The sequence below is a fragment of the Cibotium barometz genome, chromosome 2, assembly GCF_041138505.1.
Source record: "Cibotium barometz isolate CiBa-2024 chromosome 2, ASM4113850v1, whole genome shotgun sequence".
Classification (NCBI taxonomy): Eukaryota; Viridiplantae; Streptophyta; class Polypodiopsida; order Cyatheales; family Cibotiaceae; genus Cibotium; species Cibotium barometz.
The window spans coordinates 24,046,186-24,067,678 of NC_141047.1; the positions used below are offsets into that span (position 1 = coordinate 24,046,186).

Below are 21,493 nucleotides of genomic sequence, written 5' to 3' on the forward strand. Positions count from 1 at the left end.
GCTAGCCCTCGGTGCCACATAAGATCATTCTCTCAAAGTTCATAGCTTCACTCCTTTAGCTTGTCATGATCTTTTAGTAGTAGTCACCTATATTCATAAAATTTGGTCCTCACAGTTGATCACTACCCAACTTTGCAAGTACCTCGTCCATTCATCTTGCAAACATAACCCACCATATTTGGGGGTTCACTTATCACCTCCATTGAAACGTATGGAGCAGCTCTCTATATCATCAAAAAGGCTGCATGTGGAGATCAGTCAAATGGTGGAGCTGATGAGGGAGCATTGAGATCGGGTAGGCATATTACGTAGGTGGAAAAACATGTTATATTTCATTGATCAACATACTATAAGATCCGAGAGCCCTACCATTGACTTTTTGAAAAGGGGTTCAGACCTCTATGCAGTGCCATCAAGTATGAGGACCAAAGATGCATGGCTCTCCCAAGGCATCAAGAGACAACAGCCAACTGATGCACACCACCCCCCTAGAGAATGCCACTCTGGAGACTGCCAGCCGGAGTTGAAGCAGGATCAACCCCCACAAGGGACTAGTATCCAGAGATCTCAAAGATCTGTGGCATTACTGCAGACTGACGATTCACAAAATCCGGAGGATAACAAAAGGCCAAAGGAGGACTTAGCCACAAATCCAGTCACAGCATAGATAGTGGACTCATAGGGACAACGATGTGATCTTCATGTAGCTTTTTGATGTACATAGAGAGATCGTTCTCCTTGATACCCTTACCCCCCCCTGCCCCCCCCCCCCCCCCCCCCTTTCCTTTCGCAGTCTCACAGTCATGGGTCCTAGGAAGCTGCATAATCAAGTAGATCTTTTCTTCCCATCACCATCACATTGAGATTGATGTGTACAAATCCGATGTATCAACCTGTTAAACATCATTCTTCTTTCATTTATGTGTCAACATCTGCTGTACCTGCCTGTCAATATCATCCCTAAAATGGGATACTGTGGCCGCCTGGAATGGCTGCTGGGGGAGAACCATTCCCTCAAACAACTAATTGCCCTTTCCTGGGGGTCATCATTTTTTGGAAGGGAATAGCCTACCAGCACCTTTCCCAACTCCTTTCTTAGTAGTGCGAGAAATCCTCCAGAGATACAGGAGTGCCCCTCCCCAGGCAGTGGATGTGGAGAACCTGTATATAGTCATAGATGTCGAGGACCCACTTGGATCCCCTCACATTGTAGCATTGTACCGATGGCACTTTTCCAGGACTGTTGTTTCATCTCTCAGCTCTAGTTGTTTAATAATTGGTTTTTTCCCATGATTTTGTCACGTCGTGGACACATTGTGACACTTTTGGTCTCACTGACCTTTGTAGATGTTAATAGAACTCTCTCTCTCTCTCTCTCTCTCTCTCTCTCTCTCTCTCTCTCTCTCTCTATATATATATATATATATATATATATATATATATATATATAGGAGTCCCATTTCAGGGATTGTGTAGATATATATATATATATATATATCTACACAATCCCTGAAATGGGACTCCTTCCCACAACTGTGGACACCTGGAATGGCTGCTGGGAGACCATTATGGCTTGCCCCTTTCTGAGGCTCCTCATTGGGAATGGCCTTACCGGCACCATTTCCCAGTAATGTGAGGATAACATCATATACCGGTCACCAAGCATGTGCCTCTCTCTCAGAGTATATCCATGATACCATTGTATTACTTACGGTCTCATTGACCTTTGGGATTTTCCGTAGACATTAATATAACTTTATTTCTTTCTTCTCCCTCTATCTCTCTCTCTCTCTCTCTCTGATCTGCCATCTTAGTCCATCTCCTAGTGGCGTAGTAAACAGGATGATCTCTAGGAATTTTCTTTTGTCTTTGGTTTGGTTTAATTTTATCTTATGTGTTGGGTCTCATAGGCCATTTTGGCCTTCTGCAGACGTTAATAGAGCTTTCTTTCTCCCTCTGTGTGTCTGTGGTAATGAAAAAGTGTGCCCTAAATTCTGTACAGAAATTTGGAAAAGGCATACCCAAGAAGGTCATAGCAGTCAGCGTCGTCACAATAAATGGCTGCACTGGTCCTGAGAAATGCTAGATAGACTATCGCGAGCATCATGGTCGCTGCCGATCCCATTGCTGCTGCTTAAGACACTGCTAAATGCTTAACGCAAAATTTATCATGGTCCTCCTGATTACACACTATACTTGGAAGAAAGGCGCTGCCTCTCTTGGAGAGGCAATTGTGTCCACACTCATTTGTGCCCATACACACCCAACGGTCCAAGGCTCGCATGGGAAAGCTTCGTCCCATGTGTGACACGTACGTTAAATATTGGCAAGACTTGGTGTAGAGCCACTTAATTTACTTGATTTTGTTGCTGAGCTCACAATATGGAGCTTGGTTTAAGAGCTCTTCAACAAAACAGTTTTTTCAGATCCATATTAACACATGGTTTCATTTATGTCCTAATAGAGCATGTGTAGACGTCTGTAAATGATCATCTAATAAACTCTTGCAAACAAGTCGACTAACGAAACAAGTTGGCATATGTTTTATATTTTTCAGACTGCCATATTCTACAAGAAAAATGTTGATTATTAATCTTGAATTTGAATTTACTTGAAAAACTCACTCCTCCCAATCTAACCCCAAAGTATCGGCTTTGTTTCAAATTCTCTCTTTGCTAACTTTCTCTGTCCTCCCTATCTCACTCTCTCTATCCTTCTCTTTACTCACCCTCTTTAACCTCCCTCTCTCTCTCTCTCTCTCTCTCTCTCTCTCTCTCTCTCTTTGGTCACCATATCCTTCTCTTTGCTAACTCTCTCTATCCTCCCTATCTCACTCTCTCTATCCTTCTCTCTCTTTTCTAACTCTCTCTATCCTCCCTATCTCACTCTCTCAATCCTTCTCTCTCTACTCTCTCTCTCTATCCTCCCTCTCTCTCTCTATTTCCTTCTCATTTCTCAACACAGTACACTTAACTCATGTTTTGCGTACATATCCTAGAGTCTACAAACTTAACACTACCTTATTCATCCACACAATATATAAAATGTCAATTCTTTATTGCGTTATGCATAAACATCATTGAAACGTCAATGATGTCTTATTGCAAAACCCCAACATGCATTGCTCTCACCCTCTTGCTCTCTTTTTTCATATGAAAAATAAGAGCATTACATAATCATAAACAATTGCTAAACCATATTCACAAACAAATATGTTTATTGCACTACAATGAAATCTTCATCAAGATACCATCCACAACGTCCTCTTCGGGATCAATACAAACAATGTTCATGCCTAATTTATGCACTACCATAGCACAATCTCCACATCTTACATAAACCTCTACTATCACTTGCCCTTTTTTTACATGATGCTTCAACAGGCTATCCCAAAAGTCATATCCACGATACCTCGCCATGTTGTCCCATTTGGGCATCTGCCCCAGTGCATCACAATGCAAGGATCAATGATATAATTAGGTAGGAAAGGTTATGTATGGTTTACTCCAACTATGTTCGTGAAGGTAGCAACAATAAGGGTACGTGTCTGCACTAGAGTATGAGATGATTTATTGTAACAAAAAGTGATGTTCAATGGCAACCTCTATGGTTAGTGTTGTTTACCTCTTGTCCAAACGCCTTTCCAATCTGCATTGTACACCGCACATTCACCAAGGTGTCTAAGATTGCTCTGCCTACACTATAATGGTTGCCACTTGATACATGGTACCGATGACAATAACAGAGCCATTGTCGTCGAAGATGGTCTCACAAATCTGAAGCAATAAAGTCTCCTCTCCATCTACATGGCATAGACATAAAAAGTAAGAATGACATACACGCAACATATACACAACAATACTTAAGGTCTTAATGAAGGAAAAATCATCTCATCACTCACTTGTACAGAGATTCCATGGTGGGACAATGTCATCGAGGTAGCCATAAACGGAACCTCATGTGGGCCAACCTCACTATAATACAATCACACGTTGTGCTTGTATTGACACCTTTAACATTAAAGATCCAGTCTCCCTCTTTGACCATCTGCAACATATCAAAAAGACATACTAGCTCATGTGGACACTCTTGATTTTGAATTGCACTGCCTATCTTCAAAGGATCCCCAACAAATGCCCTCATCTTTGTAGAATCATGTCCTGCTACACCATGTTGAGAAAGGGTTACACATTAATTCTCATTACAGGATATAAAAGACATACCTTCATAATCCTTTCGCATGTGTTCACAATTGATTATTACACCTATCAACGTCGAGGCTTCTATAACAGTAGAGGAACTAGCACTTTGATGTTTGTTCGGAATGCGGAAGACTACTGTCAAGGCCATACAATGAGACACTCCTACAAAGCATACATTTTATAAGTGCGTGCGTCACACATATACATTATCATTATCATTACCAATGAGTAAAATCATACCTAGAAAATTCATTTGAATTGGGGTCAAAACACCCAGGCTAGGTGGATTATTATTTCGCAATGGTGCAGTTGCCGCTTTACATCTTGCCAAGCTTATCTGGATCCATAACTTGTTCATCTACATTAGTATCCGAACTATGTAACAATAAAACCAATGAACCACAAGTAAAAGAGTGCCCTGCCTGTGTTGTTGCATGCCCCACTTCTTCAACTTTTGGGGTTGCCTCGATCTTGCAAGTGCTATCCTCACAATTGCTTTTGTCATATTCTGATGCAAAGACATTAAAGTTATCCTCTTCCTCTTGTGCCTTTCCTTTTTTCTTTTCCTTTGTTGCATCCTTCTTTAGCACTTTCTCCCCTTCATCTCACCATCATCCTCTTCACCTTCACATCATCCCCTTCATCATTCAGAAGATCTTTTTCCTTATCTTGAACATATGATTGGTCACATAGACTTCTAGGCTTTACAATAGAAGCTTCACAATAGAAATCACGATTCGAAAAGATATAAGAAACAATATTAAAAAAAGAACTGAAATATCTAATTGTATAGTTCATACCATGGTTGATTGCTTTGATTTATAAGCCCAAGGATACATCTCCTTCTCACTCTTGGGAAATTTGCCACTTGGAAAGTCAAGGAACAATGGGCATCTCTTGTATATCCCCACATCCCAAAGGTCTTGAAGTTGCTGCTGTGTATACATAGTGCTCTCATGTTGTGGATCGTGCCAATCATTTAAGATTTCATGCACTCATTTAAGAGATATATTGCAGGCACATTTACAATATATCTCTTCTCATGACATTTACAAATCCATCTACAAGGGCATCTCTTGTATATCACTACATCCCAAAGGTCTCGAAGTTGTGGATCATGCCAATCATCTAAGAGATATATTGTAGATGTACAAAGGGCATCTCTTATATATCCCTGCATCCCTAAGGTCTCAAAGTTGTGGTTGTGTATACATAGTTCTCTCATGTTGTGGATCGCGTCAATCATTTAAGAGATTTATTGTAAGTACATCTGCAATATATCTCTTCTCATGGCACTTAGGAATCCATTTATACATTATTATTTTGGTTTAATTTATGAATATAAGAGCACAATTAAATAGTAAGTAAGCTTTGTAGAATGTTACGCACCTGAACATAGCACGCTTGGTAGCTTTGACAATAGCAAGGTTTGAAGCTACTACGCCTTATTTCTTTAGGGATCCCACCATTGCCTCGAACAGCTTTCCAAAATACAGTCTCTTAAGATTGGTGAGGTCCTCGTGAAATTCATCTAAGAAAATTATCTTGTACTTTTCTAATATTTCTACAAGGATGACCACACCTTGTGCTCCAATCTCATGCCATTTGACCTCTTTGAAGCTAATCCCTGAATAAACTTGCATTTGTTGCGTTGCCATTGAAAATGTTATTCAAACAAAATACAATGCTTTGTATATTTTAAGAAGAAAAGGAGAGTAATCATTACTTACTTTTAGGGATTTGTGAGCCCTTTAGTCTTTGCAAATTGCCATCAAAATCAAAATATTTAAAATCTGCACATTTTGGTCATTTGGCAATGAGCTAGATGCCAAGCTGTATAGCCTATCCGCTATTAAACAATCTGATTTCTCATCCCGATTGACTTGCACTAGTCGTTTGTAACACAGCAAAATTAAACCGCAACATTAAAACCATAAAATGTCGTTGCCTACCAAATATGTGCCGCAAATGTTTTTTTATGCGGGGGTATTAATTATTGTGGAATATTATTTTTTGATATGCGAAGTTGCATAGTGAAACTGGAGTCACCCGCATGTCTTACATGTGTCTGTATGGTGAAATTGGAGTCACCCACATGTCTTACATGTGTCTATATGGTGAAATTGGAGTCACTCGCATGTCTTACATGTGTTTGTATGGTGAAACTGGAGTCACCCGCATGTCTTACATGTCTTACATGTGTTTGTATGGTGAAACTGGAGTCACCCGCATGTCTTACATGTGTCTGCGTGGAGGTAGTCTTCTCTTCGTGGCACATCGGTATGTTCGATGGCCTGGTAGTTTTTGTAGTGTTTGCGTGGAGCTTCTCACCTCCTCGTCACTATGGTTGGAGTTTTTACGTGTTCTAGTTTCCATGCCTGTGTTCCTCTTCTCGCGCTTTGCATGGCAGCTATCTTTCGAAAAATGTATTATATGCAAATTTTGATGTTTGTGTTGCATATACTTCTCGGCATGCCTAAGTGCAGTCGCAAAAGAACCAAGGCATTGTCGCCTTCTCGGTTTCCTAGGGAACCTCCTCCTAGCAATCACCCGTCTGAAAGCTGTGAAACAGAAGGTTCGCTCCTCAGGTACTTGTCGGCGTGTGTTTCTCAAATTTTATATATGTTTCTGTCTGTTTAAACATGCATAAGATTTCTTTGTTATCATTGCAGGTAGTTTTGAAACCGCCTGTGCTACGACCAAGAGGAAGAAGAGCATGGATACCGTGGGTCCGGCTGGTCCAACAGACCCACCCGCTGCATGTCCCCAGTTCCCGAGCCGCAACAATTTGAAAATGTTGGAGGTCTCTATCACTATCGAAATTGGAAATGATGATGTCAACATCTCTCTCTAGGATTCTCTTGTTGAGTTTGTGCATCATGAATGCACTCAAGCTGTCTTCTCGCTTGAGAGAGGTGGAACTCTACACCATCTCCATTTCCAAATGGTTTCCCACATACTGTCAACATCCATAATATCAGTAGAGGAAAAACCGTCAAGCGCTACTTGATGTGGAATGTTAATAAACCATCGAGGGGGGTATTGTTATGTGTTGTGCTACGTGCATTACGCTAGATAAAGATGCATACGTTTGATGGAATGGTAGGGTACTGTCTCAAAGATCTGCATAAACCTCACTTTCGTTTCCATGCACACAACATGTCTGCTAAGGAGATCTCCAAAGGGTGAACACTATATGTGCAGTTTGGCCAGGGTGACTTGAAGAACCACGTTTGTCTGACACCTATGCATATATTTGAAAAGGCTTTTGTGTATATGGAAAATTACATACTCAACAAATGGACAATCACACCAGGTGTGACTCTTCTGAAGATGATTAGAAGTGGCAAATATTTTCCAAGGGCACAGTGGATTATTCCTAAAGAGGTGGTAATGGCATGGACTCTAGCAAGGCTCATGCCGTGTGGAAGTGCTTGAAGACTCCTAAGCTCGCTGAAATCTCCGATATAAGAAAGGTATTCTTCAGAGATAACTATATTGAAGGTGATTCTGCAAGGTACTTCCTTCCGAGGCCATGCCATGCACCAGAGGAAGGAGATGCACATTCCTTCTTGGACAGTCAAGAAGATGGTGTTCCAACAGGTGGTTGCAATAATCCCATCCTTGTGGAGGAAAGTCCACCTGATGTGGATCTTGCAGAGTCATACATAAATTCATCCGAGGAGAAAGCTGCAGAGTTCCTCAGAGCTATCAGTGAGGGAGATGATTTCATATCAGTGCCACCACGACATGACCTCACACTAACGAGGCCTTTGTGTGAATCCTTTCTTATCCTTGCTTGTCATTAAATATCCACTGGATATCCCACTATACAGAAATAATACTTCTAGTGGATTAATAAAATATCATTTTTATTTTCATGTGTATCTTGATTTGCTTAATTTTAGTATGGGTTTTTAATGTGTTGCCTGCTGTTTCATTAATGCCCATGGTAGTGGGCATTAATGAAATATGCACCATCAACAAAACGTGAATATGCACCATTACAATACCTTCTCAAAGAGGGAAGAGTGTAGGTTTTCTTACTACTCAAAGAAACCTTCTCCTCTTGCACACGGTTTCCAATCACCGCCAACCGCCTTGTAGCATGCCTCCACTTTCTTTCATCTTTATAAAATGCAATTCTTCATTTCTCTTCGAACTGATTTGTAGGCAAGATATCTACTAGGGGTCAATATCTCAGGTGGCTGCGAGGTACTCATCCTATTATTCACATGTTACAACATTAGTTTGATAATATGTAAATGTTAATCATATATTGCAAAGTGTTAGAAGATTGAAGGTTTACCTAGAATACTATTTGGGAAAGTTTTGAAAGCTTGTAGTTGTACTAGGATGGGTGACCCTTTTTTTTCTACGTCGAGGCATGCTTCTCTATCCATGTCTTATTCATCACTCTAGTGTGCCTCATAATTGTTTCTTTATTTGCTAATCCAAGTGCCCTAATGAGGGACACTTTGTCCACAAGAGATGAAGAAACATAGCCCACTTCATTCATCCTATGACAAAAAAAAAGGGTTATGATGAAAGATAAAACATATTGCACTTGGACCATCCTGTGTCAAAGAGACTTAAGACATATATTCTCGTAATGTGTATGTTTCGTTACTTGTTTAAGCAAGCTAGGACTGTGAGGACCTCCCCCTCGCTATTCTCATTGAATTCAATAAGGATAGCGTTAACACATGGATGTTTTTATACAACATTCTTGAATGCTAAAATCAGTGCAAATCTAATTAGTCTTAAAATTATTATTTTTAAAAAACTTAACACCGCATAGAAAAACTAAGCAATTTAAGATGATTCACATTTACTAATCTCCTCCATCTATGCCACAATGCTATGATTTCTATCCCACACATAAAACATCTTGTTGCTCATAAATGCACACTTCGTGCCTTTGAGATCACATTCTCAAACTCCTCATTTCTCATTCGCCATATACCATCCCATACACTAACATCATGTTGCGTTACTTCTGTATCAAGATTATGGGATGAGGAGATAGAGCAAATGATCTTGCATTGATCGGCAACATAGCCATTTGTATAGAATTACTTTGCTAGCTTCTTGTACCTAAACTGCACTCTTCGTATAGAGGGGTTAGGCACAAGTTGACACAAGGAAATAGGTGGCAAAGGAGTGGATTTCTTTACTTGCAATGCACACACATAGGTTGTGCTTGGGAGCCATAAAAATACCTTATGCAAGATTTGGTAAAAAGTAGATAACAATTACCTTTACTCTGTTTAGGCTGTCATGAAGGAGTTCTAGTCGCAAATGAGTTGCATGTGTCACTATGAAGTGGTCTTCATTATCGCCTTGTTTTTCAGTTCCCTCCTCCACCTCTCCTACTTCCTTTATTGCTTTTATGGATTTTGAAAGAAGAACATTTTTTTGAAGAGCATGGTGGATTTCTTCGAGGAGGAGTATAATCATCATCATCTTCTTACACTATTCTCCTCCTCTTCATTGCACTTGTCACTTCTTGGCTTGCTTGTATGGCAACATGTGTGCTCTTTATACGTTGTGTACGCTTGTATGGCAACATGTGTGCTCTTTATACGTTGTGTACGCTTTGGATGTGGCGTTTCTTTTGATGTGTTTGGATCAATTTAAACACATCGACACACATATAAGATAAATTACTCAATCACTTATGTAATCACATGCTGTAAATTACTCTCGTCAAAACCACCAAAAAAGAGCATAATTGCAAAGGTGGGAGAGAGATATAACAACACTAACACAATCGCTTGCTATACATTACTCTCAGTAAAACCATAAAAAGGAACATAATTACAAAGGTGAGAGAGATATAACAACACTTATGCAATCGTTTGCTGGCCATACAATGATGTAGCCTATGGTTTGATTTAACGTGCCGATATCACCATCTTCGAGGGGAAAAGGAAGAGGTACTTCTTCCACTTTGACATCCTCAATTGACATGCCAACATGATCAAGCGGCAAAGAAATTCCATGGACGGTATTCACAGTGGGGTTTACGTGCAAAACGGTCCCAATAGCTACTTTGGTATGTTGAACATTAAGAACACATGTGCCCCTTGTTCGAGTTGGTGAGGCGTCATGTAAAAAATAGGAGCTCGGAAGGAGATTAGAAGAGGAAAGAAAGAGACCAAACAAACAAAGTGAACAAAAAGGAAGAAACCAAGAAGATATAAACAAAGGAAGAAGAGATATAAATAGAGAGAAAGCTTAAATAGAAAGAAAGTTATAAATAGAGAGAAAGCTATGAATAGAGAAAAAATATATAAAAATAAATTTTAGGGTTCGAAAAATTTTAGGGTTAGAGAGAGGGAAGAAACAAAAAGAAAGAGAGACGTCTAAAAGAGAGAGAGAGAGAGAGAGAGAGAGAGAGAGAGAGAGAGTGGCCTTAAGTGAGGGGAGGCTCCCCTCACTAAAGGGGGGCGATCGCCTTAAGTGGGGGGACACCTCACTAAGAACGACGTTACCCTTAGTGGGGGGACCCTACCTTCACTAAGGGCGACGTATGTCGCCCTTAGTGAGGCCCCTACTTAGGGCGATGTCTCCCTTAGTGAGGGGACCCTCCCCTCACTTAGGGAAACCACATCTTTCTCTCTCTCTCTCTCTCTCTCTCTCTCTCTCTCTCTCTCTCTTTCTCAGAAAAGGAGATGTCATTATTTAAAATTTTATATATCAAATAGAATAGCTGTTCAAAATTATGATTTTAATCATAACAATATATCATCATGTATAAATTTTAGTATTCATGAAAATGTAAGGTAGTTAAAAAAGTAATTATTAATGGGAGTTAGTTACGTAAACATTTAGTATCAAATATAATTATTGAAAATAATTTTTAGATTTTGTACATTAATGACAATATTTATAATGATTGAGAATGTTTTTATGTTTGTCACAGAAATAATATTTTTTAGCAAATGAATATATTTTTTAAAATTTATTTTAATATGTTTAGATTTAGTGTTTGAAATTCGTATTCATTTTCATTAGTTTGTTGTGTGTTTGTGAGTTGATTTCATGAGATATAGTGCTTGGCAAATAGAGATCTTTTCCTCTCATATCTTCTTTTAGTCTATTTTTTTCTTCATTGACATGGAGAATACAACTTTTCACATTTTTGTCGAAGGTTTGGAGATTGATCCTATTGTTAGAGTTGTGTAGGGACATTTTTATATTAATAAACCTAATGATTTTGATGGAATGTTATACCCTCATTCTGGATTGAAAGTTTTTGAAATCAAACCACAAGATGATGGTGTAGATCATCTTATATCTATCTAGTCAGCTAGACCCATTAGAGAGGAACCATGTTATATCTTTGATAAAGATATAACAACATAATACTTGGTTGTTTCAATAATAGGAGAGTCAAATAACATTACAACAAGCACACCAAAGCAAGTCATTATTGATCTTACAGTAGAAGATTCTTCCATAGGTACACCACTTCAGAAGAGTGTGTCTAAGGAATCTTATATAGGTGTTCTTTGCAGAATGTTATTAGCAAGCACACATATTGAGAAGGTAGAAGAGATTTCTCAAATCTATAATGACAATGTGGCTTTGAGTTACCGAATGTATGTGATTCTTCAGCCTGTCCAATGCAAGGAATGGAGCAAGCACATAATGGCCATTGTTGGGTGAAACCTAGGGAGATTCATGTAAACTCTCTTTGCTTCTCTCTCTCTTGATGGAGGGGGGAGGGAATCTCTTTGTTTCAAAAAGTGAGTGGGAGTGCAGGAGAGAGAGAGAGAGAGAGAGAGCGAGAGAAGATGGTGGGAGAGAGAAAGGAAAGAGGGTGGGTGAGGGGGGGAGAGAGAAAGGAAAGAGGGTGGGTGAGGGGGAGAGAGAGAGAGAGGGAAGGAGAGAGGAAGGGAGGGCGCAAAAGGGAGAAATAGTGGGAGAGAGGGAAGGAGAGACGATGCATAGGAAGGATGATAGAGAGGAAATGAGAGATTATGCATAGGAAGAGTGAGCGAGAGGGCAAGGAAGGAGAGAGGGACGAGGTTGGGAGAAGGGGAGAGAGAGAGACAAAGAAAGGATGAGGTTGGAATGAGGAGAGAGGGAAGAGGGTGGGAGAGGGAGTAGAGTGAGAGGGAGAGAGAAAGGAATGACGTTGGGAGAGAGAGAGAGATAAAGAGGGAAGAAGAGAGATTGAGACGGAGGTAGATGGCAGAGACACAAAAGGGGAGAGAGAGAGAGAGAGAGAGAGAGAGAGAGAGAGAGAGAGAGAGAGAGAGAGAGAGAAATGGAAGGAGAGATTATGCTCAGGGAGAGGGAGAGACAGAGGGAAGAGGAGAGGAGAGCCTATTATACATAGGGAGGGAGAGGGGGAGAGAGAGGAAAGGAGAGATGATGCATATGGAGGGACAAGGAGAGAGCAAGAGAGGGTGGGAGAAGGAGAGAGAGAGAGAGAGGAAAGGAGAGATGATGCATATGGAGGGACAAGGAGAGAGCAAGAGAGGGTGGGAGAAGGAGAGAGAGAGAGGAAGAGAGAAAGGCAAGAGGTTAGGAGAGAGTGAGAGGGAAGGAAGAGAGAAAGGCAAGAAGTTGGGAGAGAGTGAGAGGGAAGGAGAGATGGAAGGACATAGAGTGAGAGGGAGGGTGAATATAAGGGAGAAAGAGTGAGAGGGTGGGAGAGGGATAGAGAGGGAAGAGGGTGGGAGATTGGGAGATAACGAGAGAGAGAGAGAGAGAGAGAGAGAGAAGGGAAGAGCTAAATTGGGCTAGAGGGGAGAAAGTGGGCTAGGTTGAGAGGCGGTGGTGGAGGTTGTAGGAGATAGTGGTGGGTTGTGGGCTAGAGGTGGTGGTGGAGGGATTGGAGAGAAAATGTTCACATTTTTAAGAGAGAAGAGTTGCTAGTAAAAGCTCCCTCAAAAAACACACTCATCTTGCAGGTGAACTAGGGGTGAAATAGGGAGGAAGGGGGATTGGTTTGGGACTTAGGAAATTTTTGAGAAAGTTCAAAAGAGGATTTGAACTCGGAACTTACATTTTGGAAGTGAAATGTCTAACTACTATGCTGTACTTTCTGGCAAGCGCGCACTGTTATTTCGGAAGGGCCCAATAGCCTTGATATAGACGCCATCTGAACCTCCCCATGAACACCACAAAGCTGAAGAAGAAGTTAGCTGTGCCGGTAGAGAAAAAGGCGGTTTTGTTGAAGCCATAAGTCCCTAGAACTCCAACTTAGCCAAATTTCTAGTAACTAAATCCTGGAATGGAGGAATTGCCAAGGGTGCAACAATTTTGACAGACATCAAATTTCACAACCTCCATACCCAAACCAACCTCACCCATGTCAACATGGTGCAAGAGGCCAATAAAGCTTATGATTGGGTAACTTATTTTTATGAGGAGCTCAAAAGTTCATTAGAGTGACACAAAGGCTGCATCCACCACCCAAAGTACCTCACCAAGTATTTACTTCATATTCTGCATGCTAAAGATCACCCTGAGTCTGGTGCTCATCTAAAAGTGATGATGCATTTTGATCAGATGGAGCTAGACTACCAAGATGCAGAACAATGGAAGATACGTTTCCTGGATACGACGAAGCCTGCGACAAGAGATGTCGAAGAAAACCAACAAGAAGAGTGAAGAGGAGCTTGCAATCCCCGATCACCCATGTCCCACCCATCCATTAATACCATTCTCCCTCTCAATTCCCACCTCATCTTTTCTTGACCCATCAAGGCAGTGCTCCCTCAAGCTTTATGGGTTCTTCATACCCTCAAGATGACAGTTGACTCTAGTACTTCTTTGTCTGATCATATGCCACTGAAATGGGGTTGGCATATAACTAATTGGGAGGAGGATGAACTAAATAAGTTCCCCGTAAGGAAACTAAGAGACAACCTGCTTCTCAAGGATGAGCTCTTTGGTAGACATACTGAGGAGGCAATTGAGAGACTTAAAAAGAGAGGAACTTCCCATGGCTCCTGGAGGCATTTTGCTAATGAGATGCAGGGCATAATAAGGGGGGTTTGGGAAATTGAGAGCTAAGGAAAAAAGACAGGAAAGGAAGAGATGGAGTGAACTTTTAGAGATCCTACAGAAAAAGAGACAAATAGGGGAACTTATAGATAAAGAAGTTGCTTGTATTTTAAGTATTAAACAGGTTTGAAGAGTGAGGATGAAAAATGTATCAAGAGAGAGGATAGCAGCTACTATAAATAGAAAACCTTTAATAATAGGAGAAAACCTACTAGGTATCTTTTCAAAATGGATGAGGATAAAAATTGCAAGAAAATAATGGGAAGGGCATTGTATGAAAATAGGCAAGGAGTGGAGGGAATTGGATTGATTGCTAAAAAATGGGTGGAATTCTTGGGCTCCACTCTTAGTCTGAAAGAAGACTAATTATGCAGAAGGTTCCAAGCTGAGAGCAAACTGTTAGGACTCATTAAAATAGAGTGGGCCATGAGATAAAGCCAGGTGGCTTGAGAGAGAGATTGAGAGAGATTGAAGTTGAAGAATGCTTGGGTAGTCCTTCAAACGCTGGGGAGAGAGAAATCACATGGGTGGGATGGTTTGTCATAGTAGAATTCTTCATTGCTTTTTGGCCATCATTATAAAGGACTTAGTGTGGAAAATTTATAGAGAGGCTTTCATATCAGGTAGCTTGGATAAGGACTTGGAGGGATTGAGTTTCAGGACTTGAAGGAGGGATTGGTGAAACTCATTCCTAAATAAGCAACCTGTGAAATAGTTTCAATCATTGGAGACCCATTACCTTGTTGACTATTATACATAGAATCCTATTGAGATATTGGGCTCAACTAGTACTACGGTAGACATTGATGACCTGCCTAGGTGATAGCTTCCACACTTATGTCACAGGCACGGTTGGTGCGATTATGGTTAATATGCCGCCAGTGGATAATAGGCTGTGTGACAGCCACTTTGGAGTACTAGAGTTATGGCATAGTTATAGTGCTAGCTTATATAGTCAGGTTCACACTATAGACCGACCACACTTTATATGTTATTATAGGAGAGTACTTTCCCTTTATGTATGTACTTTTATCTTTTAGTTATATGGTTGTAGAGATGAGAAGAAGATAGAAGAAAATTTAGTCATCCATCTATGTCTTGTGTCTTGCACTCTCTTATGTGTGTGTGTGTGTGTGTGTGTTTGCTTACAAGGAACTCAAGCTATCTCTCTTTCTCTCTCTCTCTCCCACATTCTCTTTATGGTATCAAAGCTTCGGCTCATGTGAGAGCTACGAAGGCAAGCAAGAGGCAAGAATAAGCAAGGAAGGAAGCAGTACATGGGTAAGAGCATCATCATCTCTTTCCCTTCTTAGTTTAGGTACAACACCCCTTAGTAGCTCCAAGAACTACACATCTCCGATTGAGGAGCTATCTTTGCAGGCTTGGAGGTGCCTATGTGGTTTGTGGTACTTTGTACCAATGATTTTTGGGGAGAATCACATTTTGGGCATGTCTCGGTCTCTGTTCGGTCACTGTCTGCAAGGTAATTTCGACAGTTTCGAGAAGTTTTGGTTGAGAGCTGTCTCTGGTTAAAATCTGGTTATTACAGTTCATCAGTGCATTTTGGGAGTGTAGACAATGTTTGCATATGTATTGTTGATATTGGGTGTATGTACATGTACTTTGGTCTAATCTAATGACCTACAAGTTGTGCTAAAGTATGGCTACAATAGTCATAGAAGATACTGCTGTGTTAGACGTTGCATAATACAGAAATTGTTTGTTGTAATTTTTTGATTGTTATAGGAAAACATGTCTGATAGAATTAATCAGATTGTTAGTGAGAAGCTGGACAAGAACAACTTCCATGCCTGGAAGTTCAAAATGATCGATTTCCTTATGGTGGATAAAGGATTTTGGGACTATGTCGAAATAGACAATGAGGAGCCTCTTGAGTTGTCCGAAGGGAATGTCACTCCAGCAGACATAAAGGCATTCAAGGATTGGAACTAGGGTGCAAGGAAATTCATGTATTGGCTTTCAATTAGTGTCACAGACACAAAGATAGGACACATATAGGATGCCAACACTCCAAAAGTTACATGTGGCAGAACTTGGTGCAGATGTTCCAGACCAACACAAAGGCAAGGAAACTACAACTAAAGCAAGAGCTGCATACTGTGAAAAGAAAAACATGTCTATCAATGAGCATGCTTTAAAGATCAAGGGAAATGTTGAATCCATCAATGTATCGGTAGAAGATGATAATTTGGTGAGCGTTTGTTTGAATGGGATTGGCAAAGAGTACAAGCCATTCAAGACCTCCATTGTAGTCAGGGAGAATATTCCCAACTTTTGAAACTTGGTGTCTATGCTGATAATAGAAGAAAAGTCATTAGGTGAGGACTCTTCTTCACAAAGCAAGAACACATCGGAACAGGCCTTTTACTCTTCTTTAGGTCGAGGTTGTGATCACGGCCAAGGTGGTGGCCGATAAGGAAATTAGAATTCTGGACAACAACAGTCCAATGATTCACACAGCAGCAATAATCATACATAGGTGGAAGAGGCTAGTCTAGAGGCAGGGGGAGCCAAAGAGGCCAAGGTGATTGGCAAAGAACTCAGAATGAAAATTCACAGAGTGTAATTATTGGCAAACCAAAGCACATGAAAAAGGAATTCTATAAAAAGCAGAATGATATTAAAAGTGGAAAGTTACAGCAAGACAACTATGCATCATCTAGTAAACAGGGAGGCGATGACAGAAGTGAGAAACTGTTTGTAATGCAACACATGCTCAGCTCCATAACATGAGATGTGTTAGGATCTCAAGATACATGGTATGTGGATTTCGACGTCTCTAACCACATCAATAATCATGCTAAGTGGTTTAGAGACATGCAAAAATGGAAAAACTAGGTTATGTAGAAACAAGTGATGATACTGTGCATCCCATTGCACATGTTGGTAAAGTGCCATTGTCTATGCAGGATGGCAAAATGAAGTACCTAGCAGATGTACTTCATCTTCCAAATATTACAAAGAACTTGGTTTCTGTTAGGAGACAAATGGTTGAGCAAGGTCTGGAAGCGAGGTTTAATCCTCAAGGACATTTTGTGGAAGACTTCAAAAATCAGTGTTGCTTAGTTGCAAAGGGTAACAGAAATGGCAGGATGTTTACTTTGGATGTGAACATGCCTGAAGTAAAGGCAGCCACGTTTGCGCATGGAACATGTGTCATTGTAGATATTGACATATGGCACAAGTGTATTGGTCATGTGAATGTATAGCGTGACTGAAATCTATGAAGGCCCAAAATATTGTTGCAAGTTTGCCAAAGTTTAAGGTTTATGGTATGCACAAAGTATGTGAAGCATGCCAGCTTGGTAAGTAGGCCAAACAAGCTTTCCCACATGAAAAGCATATCAATGCAAGGCCATTAGATGTTATACATTTAGATGTATGGGGATCCGCCAAGAGTGCAACAATTGCAGGTTGCAGGTATCACGTTATATTCATTGATGACCACACTAGGAAAGTGTGGATCTACTTCATGAAGGAGAAAAGTGAGGTGTTTGCTCACTTTCAGAGATTTAAAGCCTTGGTCGAGAAGGAAAAAGGCCATGCAAATAAAATGCTTGAGATGAGATGGTGGGAGTGAAATTTTCTCCAATGAGTTCAGGGATTTCCTGAAGCAAGGAATCAACAGACAGTTTACATGTAGGTACACCCCACAACAACATACTAGTGTTGTAGGAAGGAAAAACAAGCACATTGCAAAAGTGGCATGTGCCTTGATGGCTAAAAAGAATATGCCACATTATTTTTAGAGAGAAGCAGTAGCATCTGCTGTGTACATTATAAACAGGACACTCACTGCAACTGTTCATGGTATGATACTTGAACATAATAGTGTTGTAGGAAGAAAAAACAAGCACATTGCAAAAGTGGCACGTGCCTTGATGGCTGAAAAGAATATGCCACATTATTTTTAGGGAGAAGCAGTAGCATCTGCTATGTACATTATGAACAGGACACTCATTGTTGCAACTGTTCATGGCATGATACTTGAACATAATTTTATAGGCATAAGACCGAATGTGTCTCACTTGAAAGTATTTGGGTGTATTGAATATGTGCATGTTCCTGATGAAGTGAGAACAAAGTTGGATCTAAAGGTAGAGAAATGCATCTTTATTGGCTATGTTATGGAGCAGAAAGGTTATAGATGTTATAACCCTACCACTAATGAGATGTGAGTAAGAAGAGATGTTGTCTTTGACGAGATGAGTAGCTAGTATGCACCAGTAGAGTGAATGCAGTAGAAGATGTAGATGTAAGAAGTGTTGATGTTACACTAGATGTAGAGCAGCAATCACGGGTGCTTAGTGGACCTGGAGAGTCCTCTAGCATTGGATCCAATGTTAGCCCATGGTCAAGCAGCTTGAGGATAGATCTAGGTACATATGTATCATGCAGAGGGAAGGAAAAGGCAGATCAACCTTTTGTGCGTGATCTGTTAGCAGGTTACTCATATGTGGATGGTAACTCTAGTGGCTCTGAGTAGAGCCTTGATGAGGAGCTTGGCATTCCATCTGTGGTTACTCTTAGTGTAAACACAACGAGGGTTGTTTTAAGGACACCTAGCAGTGATCCAGGTGTATCATGTCTATGAGGGTTAGGTACCTTGTTGACAGGTTGAGATATGATGGATATATAGCTTATCATTTATGATTACATGGTTAAAGCAATACAAGAATTAGAGTCCACTTGTTTTAAGCAGGTACTTGGAAATAAGAAATGGGAAGATGCCATGAATGAGGAGATGGTAGCATTGGATATAAATGCAACATGGGATTTAGTGCCTTTGCCTAAGGAAAAGAAGGCAATTGGATGTAAGTGGGTGTATAAAGTCAAGCATAACGTTGATGGTTCAGTGAGTAGATATAAGTCAATATTGGTGGCCAAAGGCTATGCACAAACTTGTGGCATTGACTATGAAGAGACATTCAACCCGGTTGCAAGAATGGCAACGGCGAGAGCTATTATTGCTATGGCTGTAGTAAAGGGTTGGTCTTTACATCAGATGGATGTAAAGAATGCCTTCTTGCATGGTGATTTACAAGAAGAAGTTTACATGATGTAGCCACTAGGTTATGAGAGTGATGCACACCTAGATTTTGTGTGTAGGTTACGCAAAGCCTTGTATGGCTTAAAGCAGGCACTTGAGCATGGTTAAACAAGATCGAGGAGTATCTTGTTTTACCATTGGATTTAAGATATCCAATGCGAATTTTTCACTTTATGTGAAAAAGACAGGTAGAGGGATCATGCTATTGGTCATCTATGTGGATGACTTGATTATCACTAGTGATAATGATGTTGACATACAGGATGCTAGGAGGCTTTTGGAGTAAAAGTTTGATATGAAGGATTTGGGTGAGCTACGATATTTTTTGGGCATAGAGGTGGCGAGATCACCTCATGGAATAGAGGTGGGCATAGAGGTGGCGAGATCACCTCATGGAATTTTGTTATTTCAGATGCAATATGGCTTGGACATGTCATCCAAGTATGGTATGATAGGTTGTAAGCCTATTTCAGTGCCATTTTGTTATTTCAGATGCAATATGGCTTGGACATGTCATCCAAGTATGGTATGATAGGTTGTAAGCCTATTTCAGTGCCATTAGAGTAGAACACAAAGCTTTCACCAGATACATGTGAGCTTTTGGAGGACCCCACTACATATAGGTGCATAGTGGGTAGCTTGATCTACATGGCCATTACTAGGCTAGACTTGAGCTATGCCATTGGACTTGTGAGTCAGTTTATGCAGACCCCTAGGAAGCCACACTTGGATGTGGCTAGGCGGATTCTCAGGTACATAAAGTCCACAGTTGACTATGGACTTTTCTATGAGGCTGGTATAGAGATACAACTACATGGGTACATGGATGTTGATTGGGATGGTAGTGTTGCAGAGAGGAGATCTACCAGGGATTTTATGTTCTCATTTGGGAGTATTGATATGAGTTGGAGCAGTAAGAAGCAACTAACAATTGCCTTGTCGAGTATAGAGGTAGAGTATAAGGGTGCTGCTATGGCAGCTTGTGAAGTAGCTTCGTTTCAAAAGCTACTTGGTGATATGGGTAAGCCCATGGATAGGGTAGTTGTCATTTATTGTGAAACAACATGAGTAGCATACAGTTGGTCAATAACTATTAACCCATTTATAGGGTTAACAAGAGCTACTATCATTATCTTACATGAAGAGTCAAGGTAGATACACCAAAAGGTCATACATTCAAGATATGAAGCAATGGTGTCCGAATCTACGACTTGGATGGGCATCCGTAATGGTCCAATCGAATACTTATGGCAATTCCGACTTCACAAGCATGTGGTAGTAAGCTAGGATGAAGTCCCAAGTGATGTACTTCATGGATATGTTATGAGAGTGGTCATTGTAATAGCATTAGGCCTCTTATGAGCCTAAAGTGCCTGGTCGGCCATAGTTTAAGTGAGTGTGAAAACTTATGGCCATGTATATGAGTGAATATCTCTCATAATATGAAAAACTCTCCCATTATGCAATAGAGTCTTGCTCTTTCTAATCTCTCTCTAATCCATGCTAGTGTGTGTGTGTGTGTGAGTGAAGTGAGGTGAGAGGAGGGAAACGAGTACATGTAGTGCAATGCGACAGTGTGATAACGCTCGTGGGAGGCATGGTGGAATTGCTTCTCAAGGAGCTATAGAGCTTGGAGACCTCAAGGGTTTACGAGCTTGGAGACCTCAAGGGTTTACGAGCTTGACCATTGGAAAGATCCTCATGATAGTTGCATTTCACCAGGTAATCTTCTTGTTGGATATGTTTCAAGGGGGTTTAGGTGAGCCATAACATTTTTGGCACCACTGTTGAGGAATGATCCCTTGGCTTTTTCCATCGTTTTTCTCTAATATACGTATTACCTATTTCTCATTGTCTTGATTAGTGGTTTCCCACGAAAAGGATGTGGTTTTGATGGTGATTTGTGTGCAATTTTGTGAGAAATAACTCTTTTTTTTTGTTTTGAAAAGAATGTTTTTTTTGGCTTAATTTTTAGCTTAAATCGTTGTTTTTGTTGTTGTTAATCTAGTTTTCATAGAGTGTGCTAGGTTCAATTTTCATGCATTGCATCAAACAATGCAATGCATTGCAATTTTATGATTTTTAGCTATCTTTAGAGTTAGACATAGAGCTAGAATCATTAATTTTTGTTTGATTTGTGTGTTTTTTGTTTGATTTGTATGTATTAGAGTGTTAGCAAGTATTAGGAGTAGCT

General features: G+C 40.4%; 1 protein-coding gene across 1 annotated transcript in view; it reads right to left on the reverse strand.

Moving 5' to 3' along the window:
* Nucleotides 1–2,244, reverse strand: part of LOC147640843 (Chaperone DnaJ-domain superfamily protein) — an 80,830-nt gene extending 78,586 nt beyond the window's left edge. Inside the window, exon 1 of the mRNA XM_086815978.1 lies at nt 2,022–2,244. Coding sequence (XP_086672104.1) covers nt 2,022–2,125 — 104 coding nt within the window. The 5' untranslated portion in view covers nt 2,126–2,244. The remainder of the gene's footprint in view (nt 1–2,021) is intronic.
* Nucleotides 2,245–21,493: the final 19,249 nt, after the last annotated feature.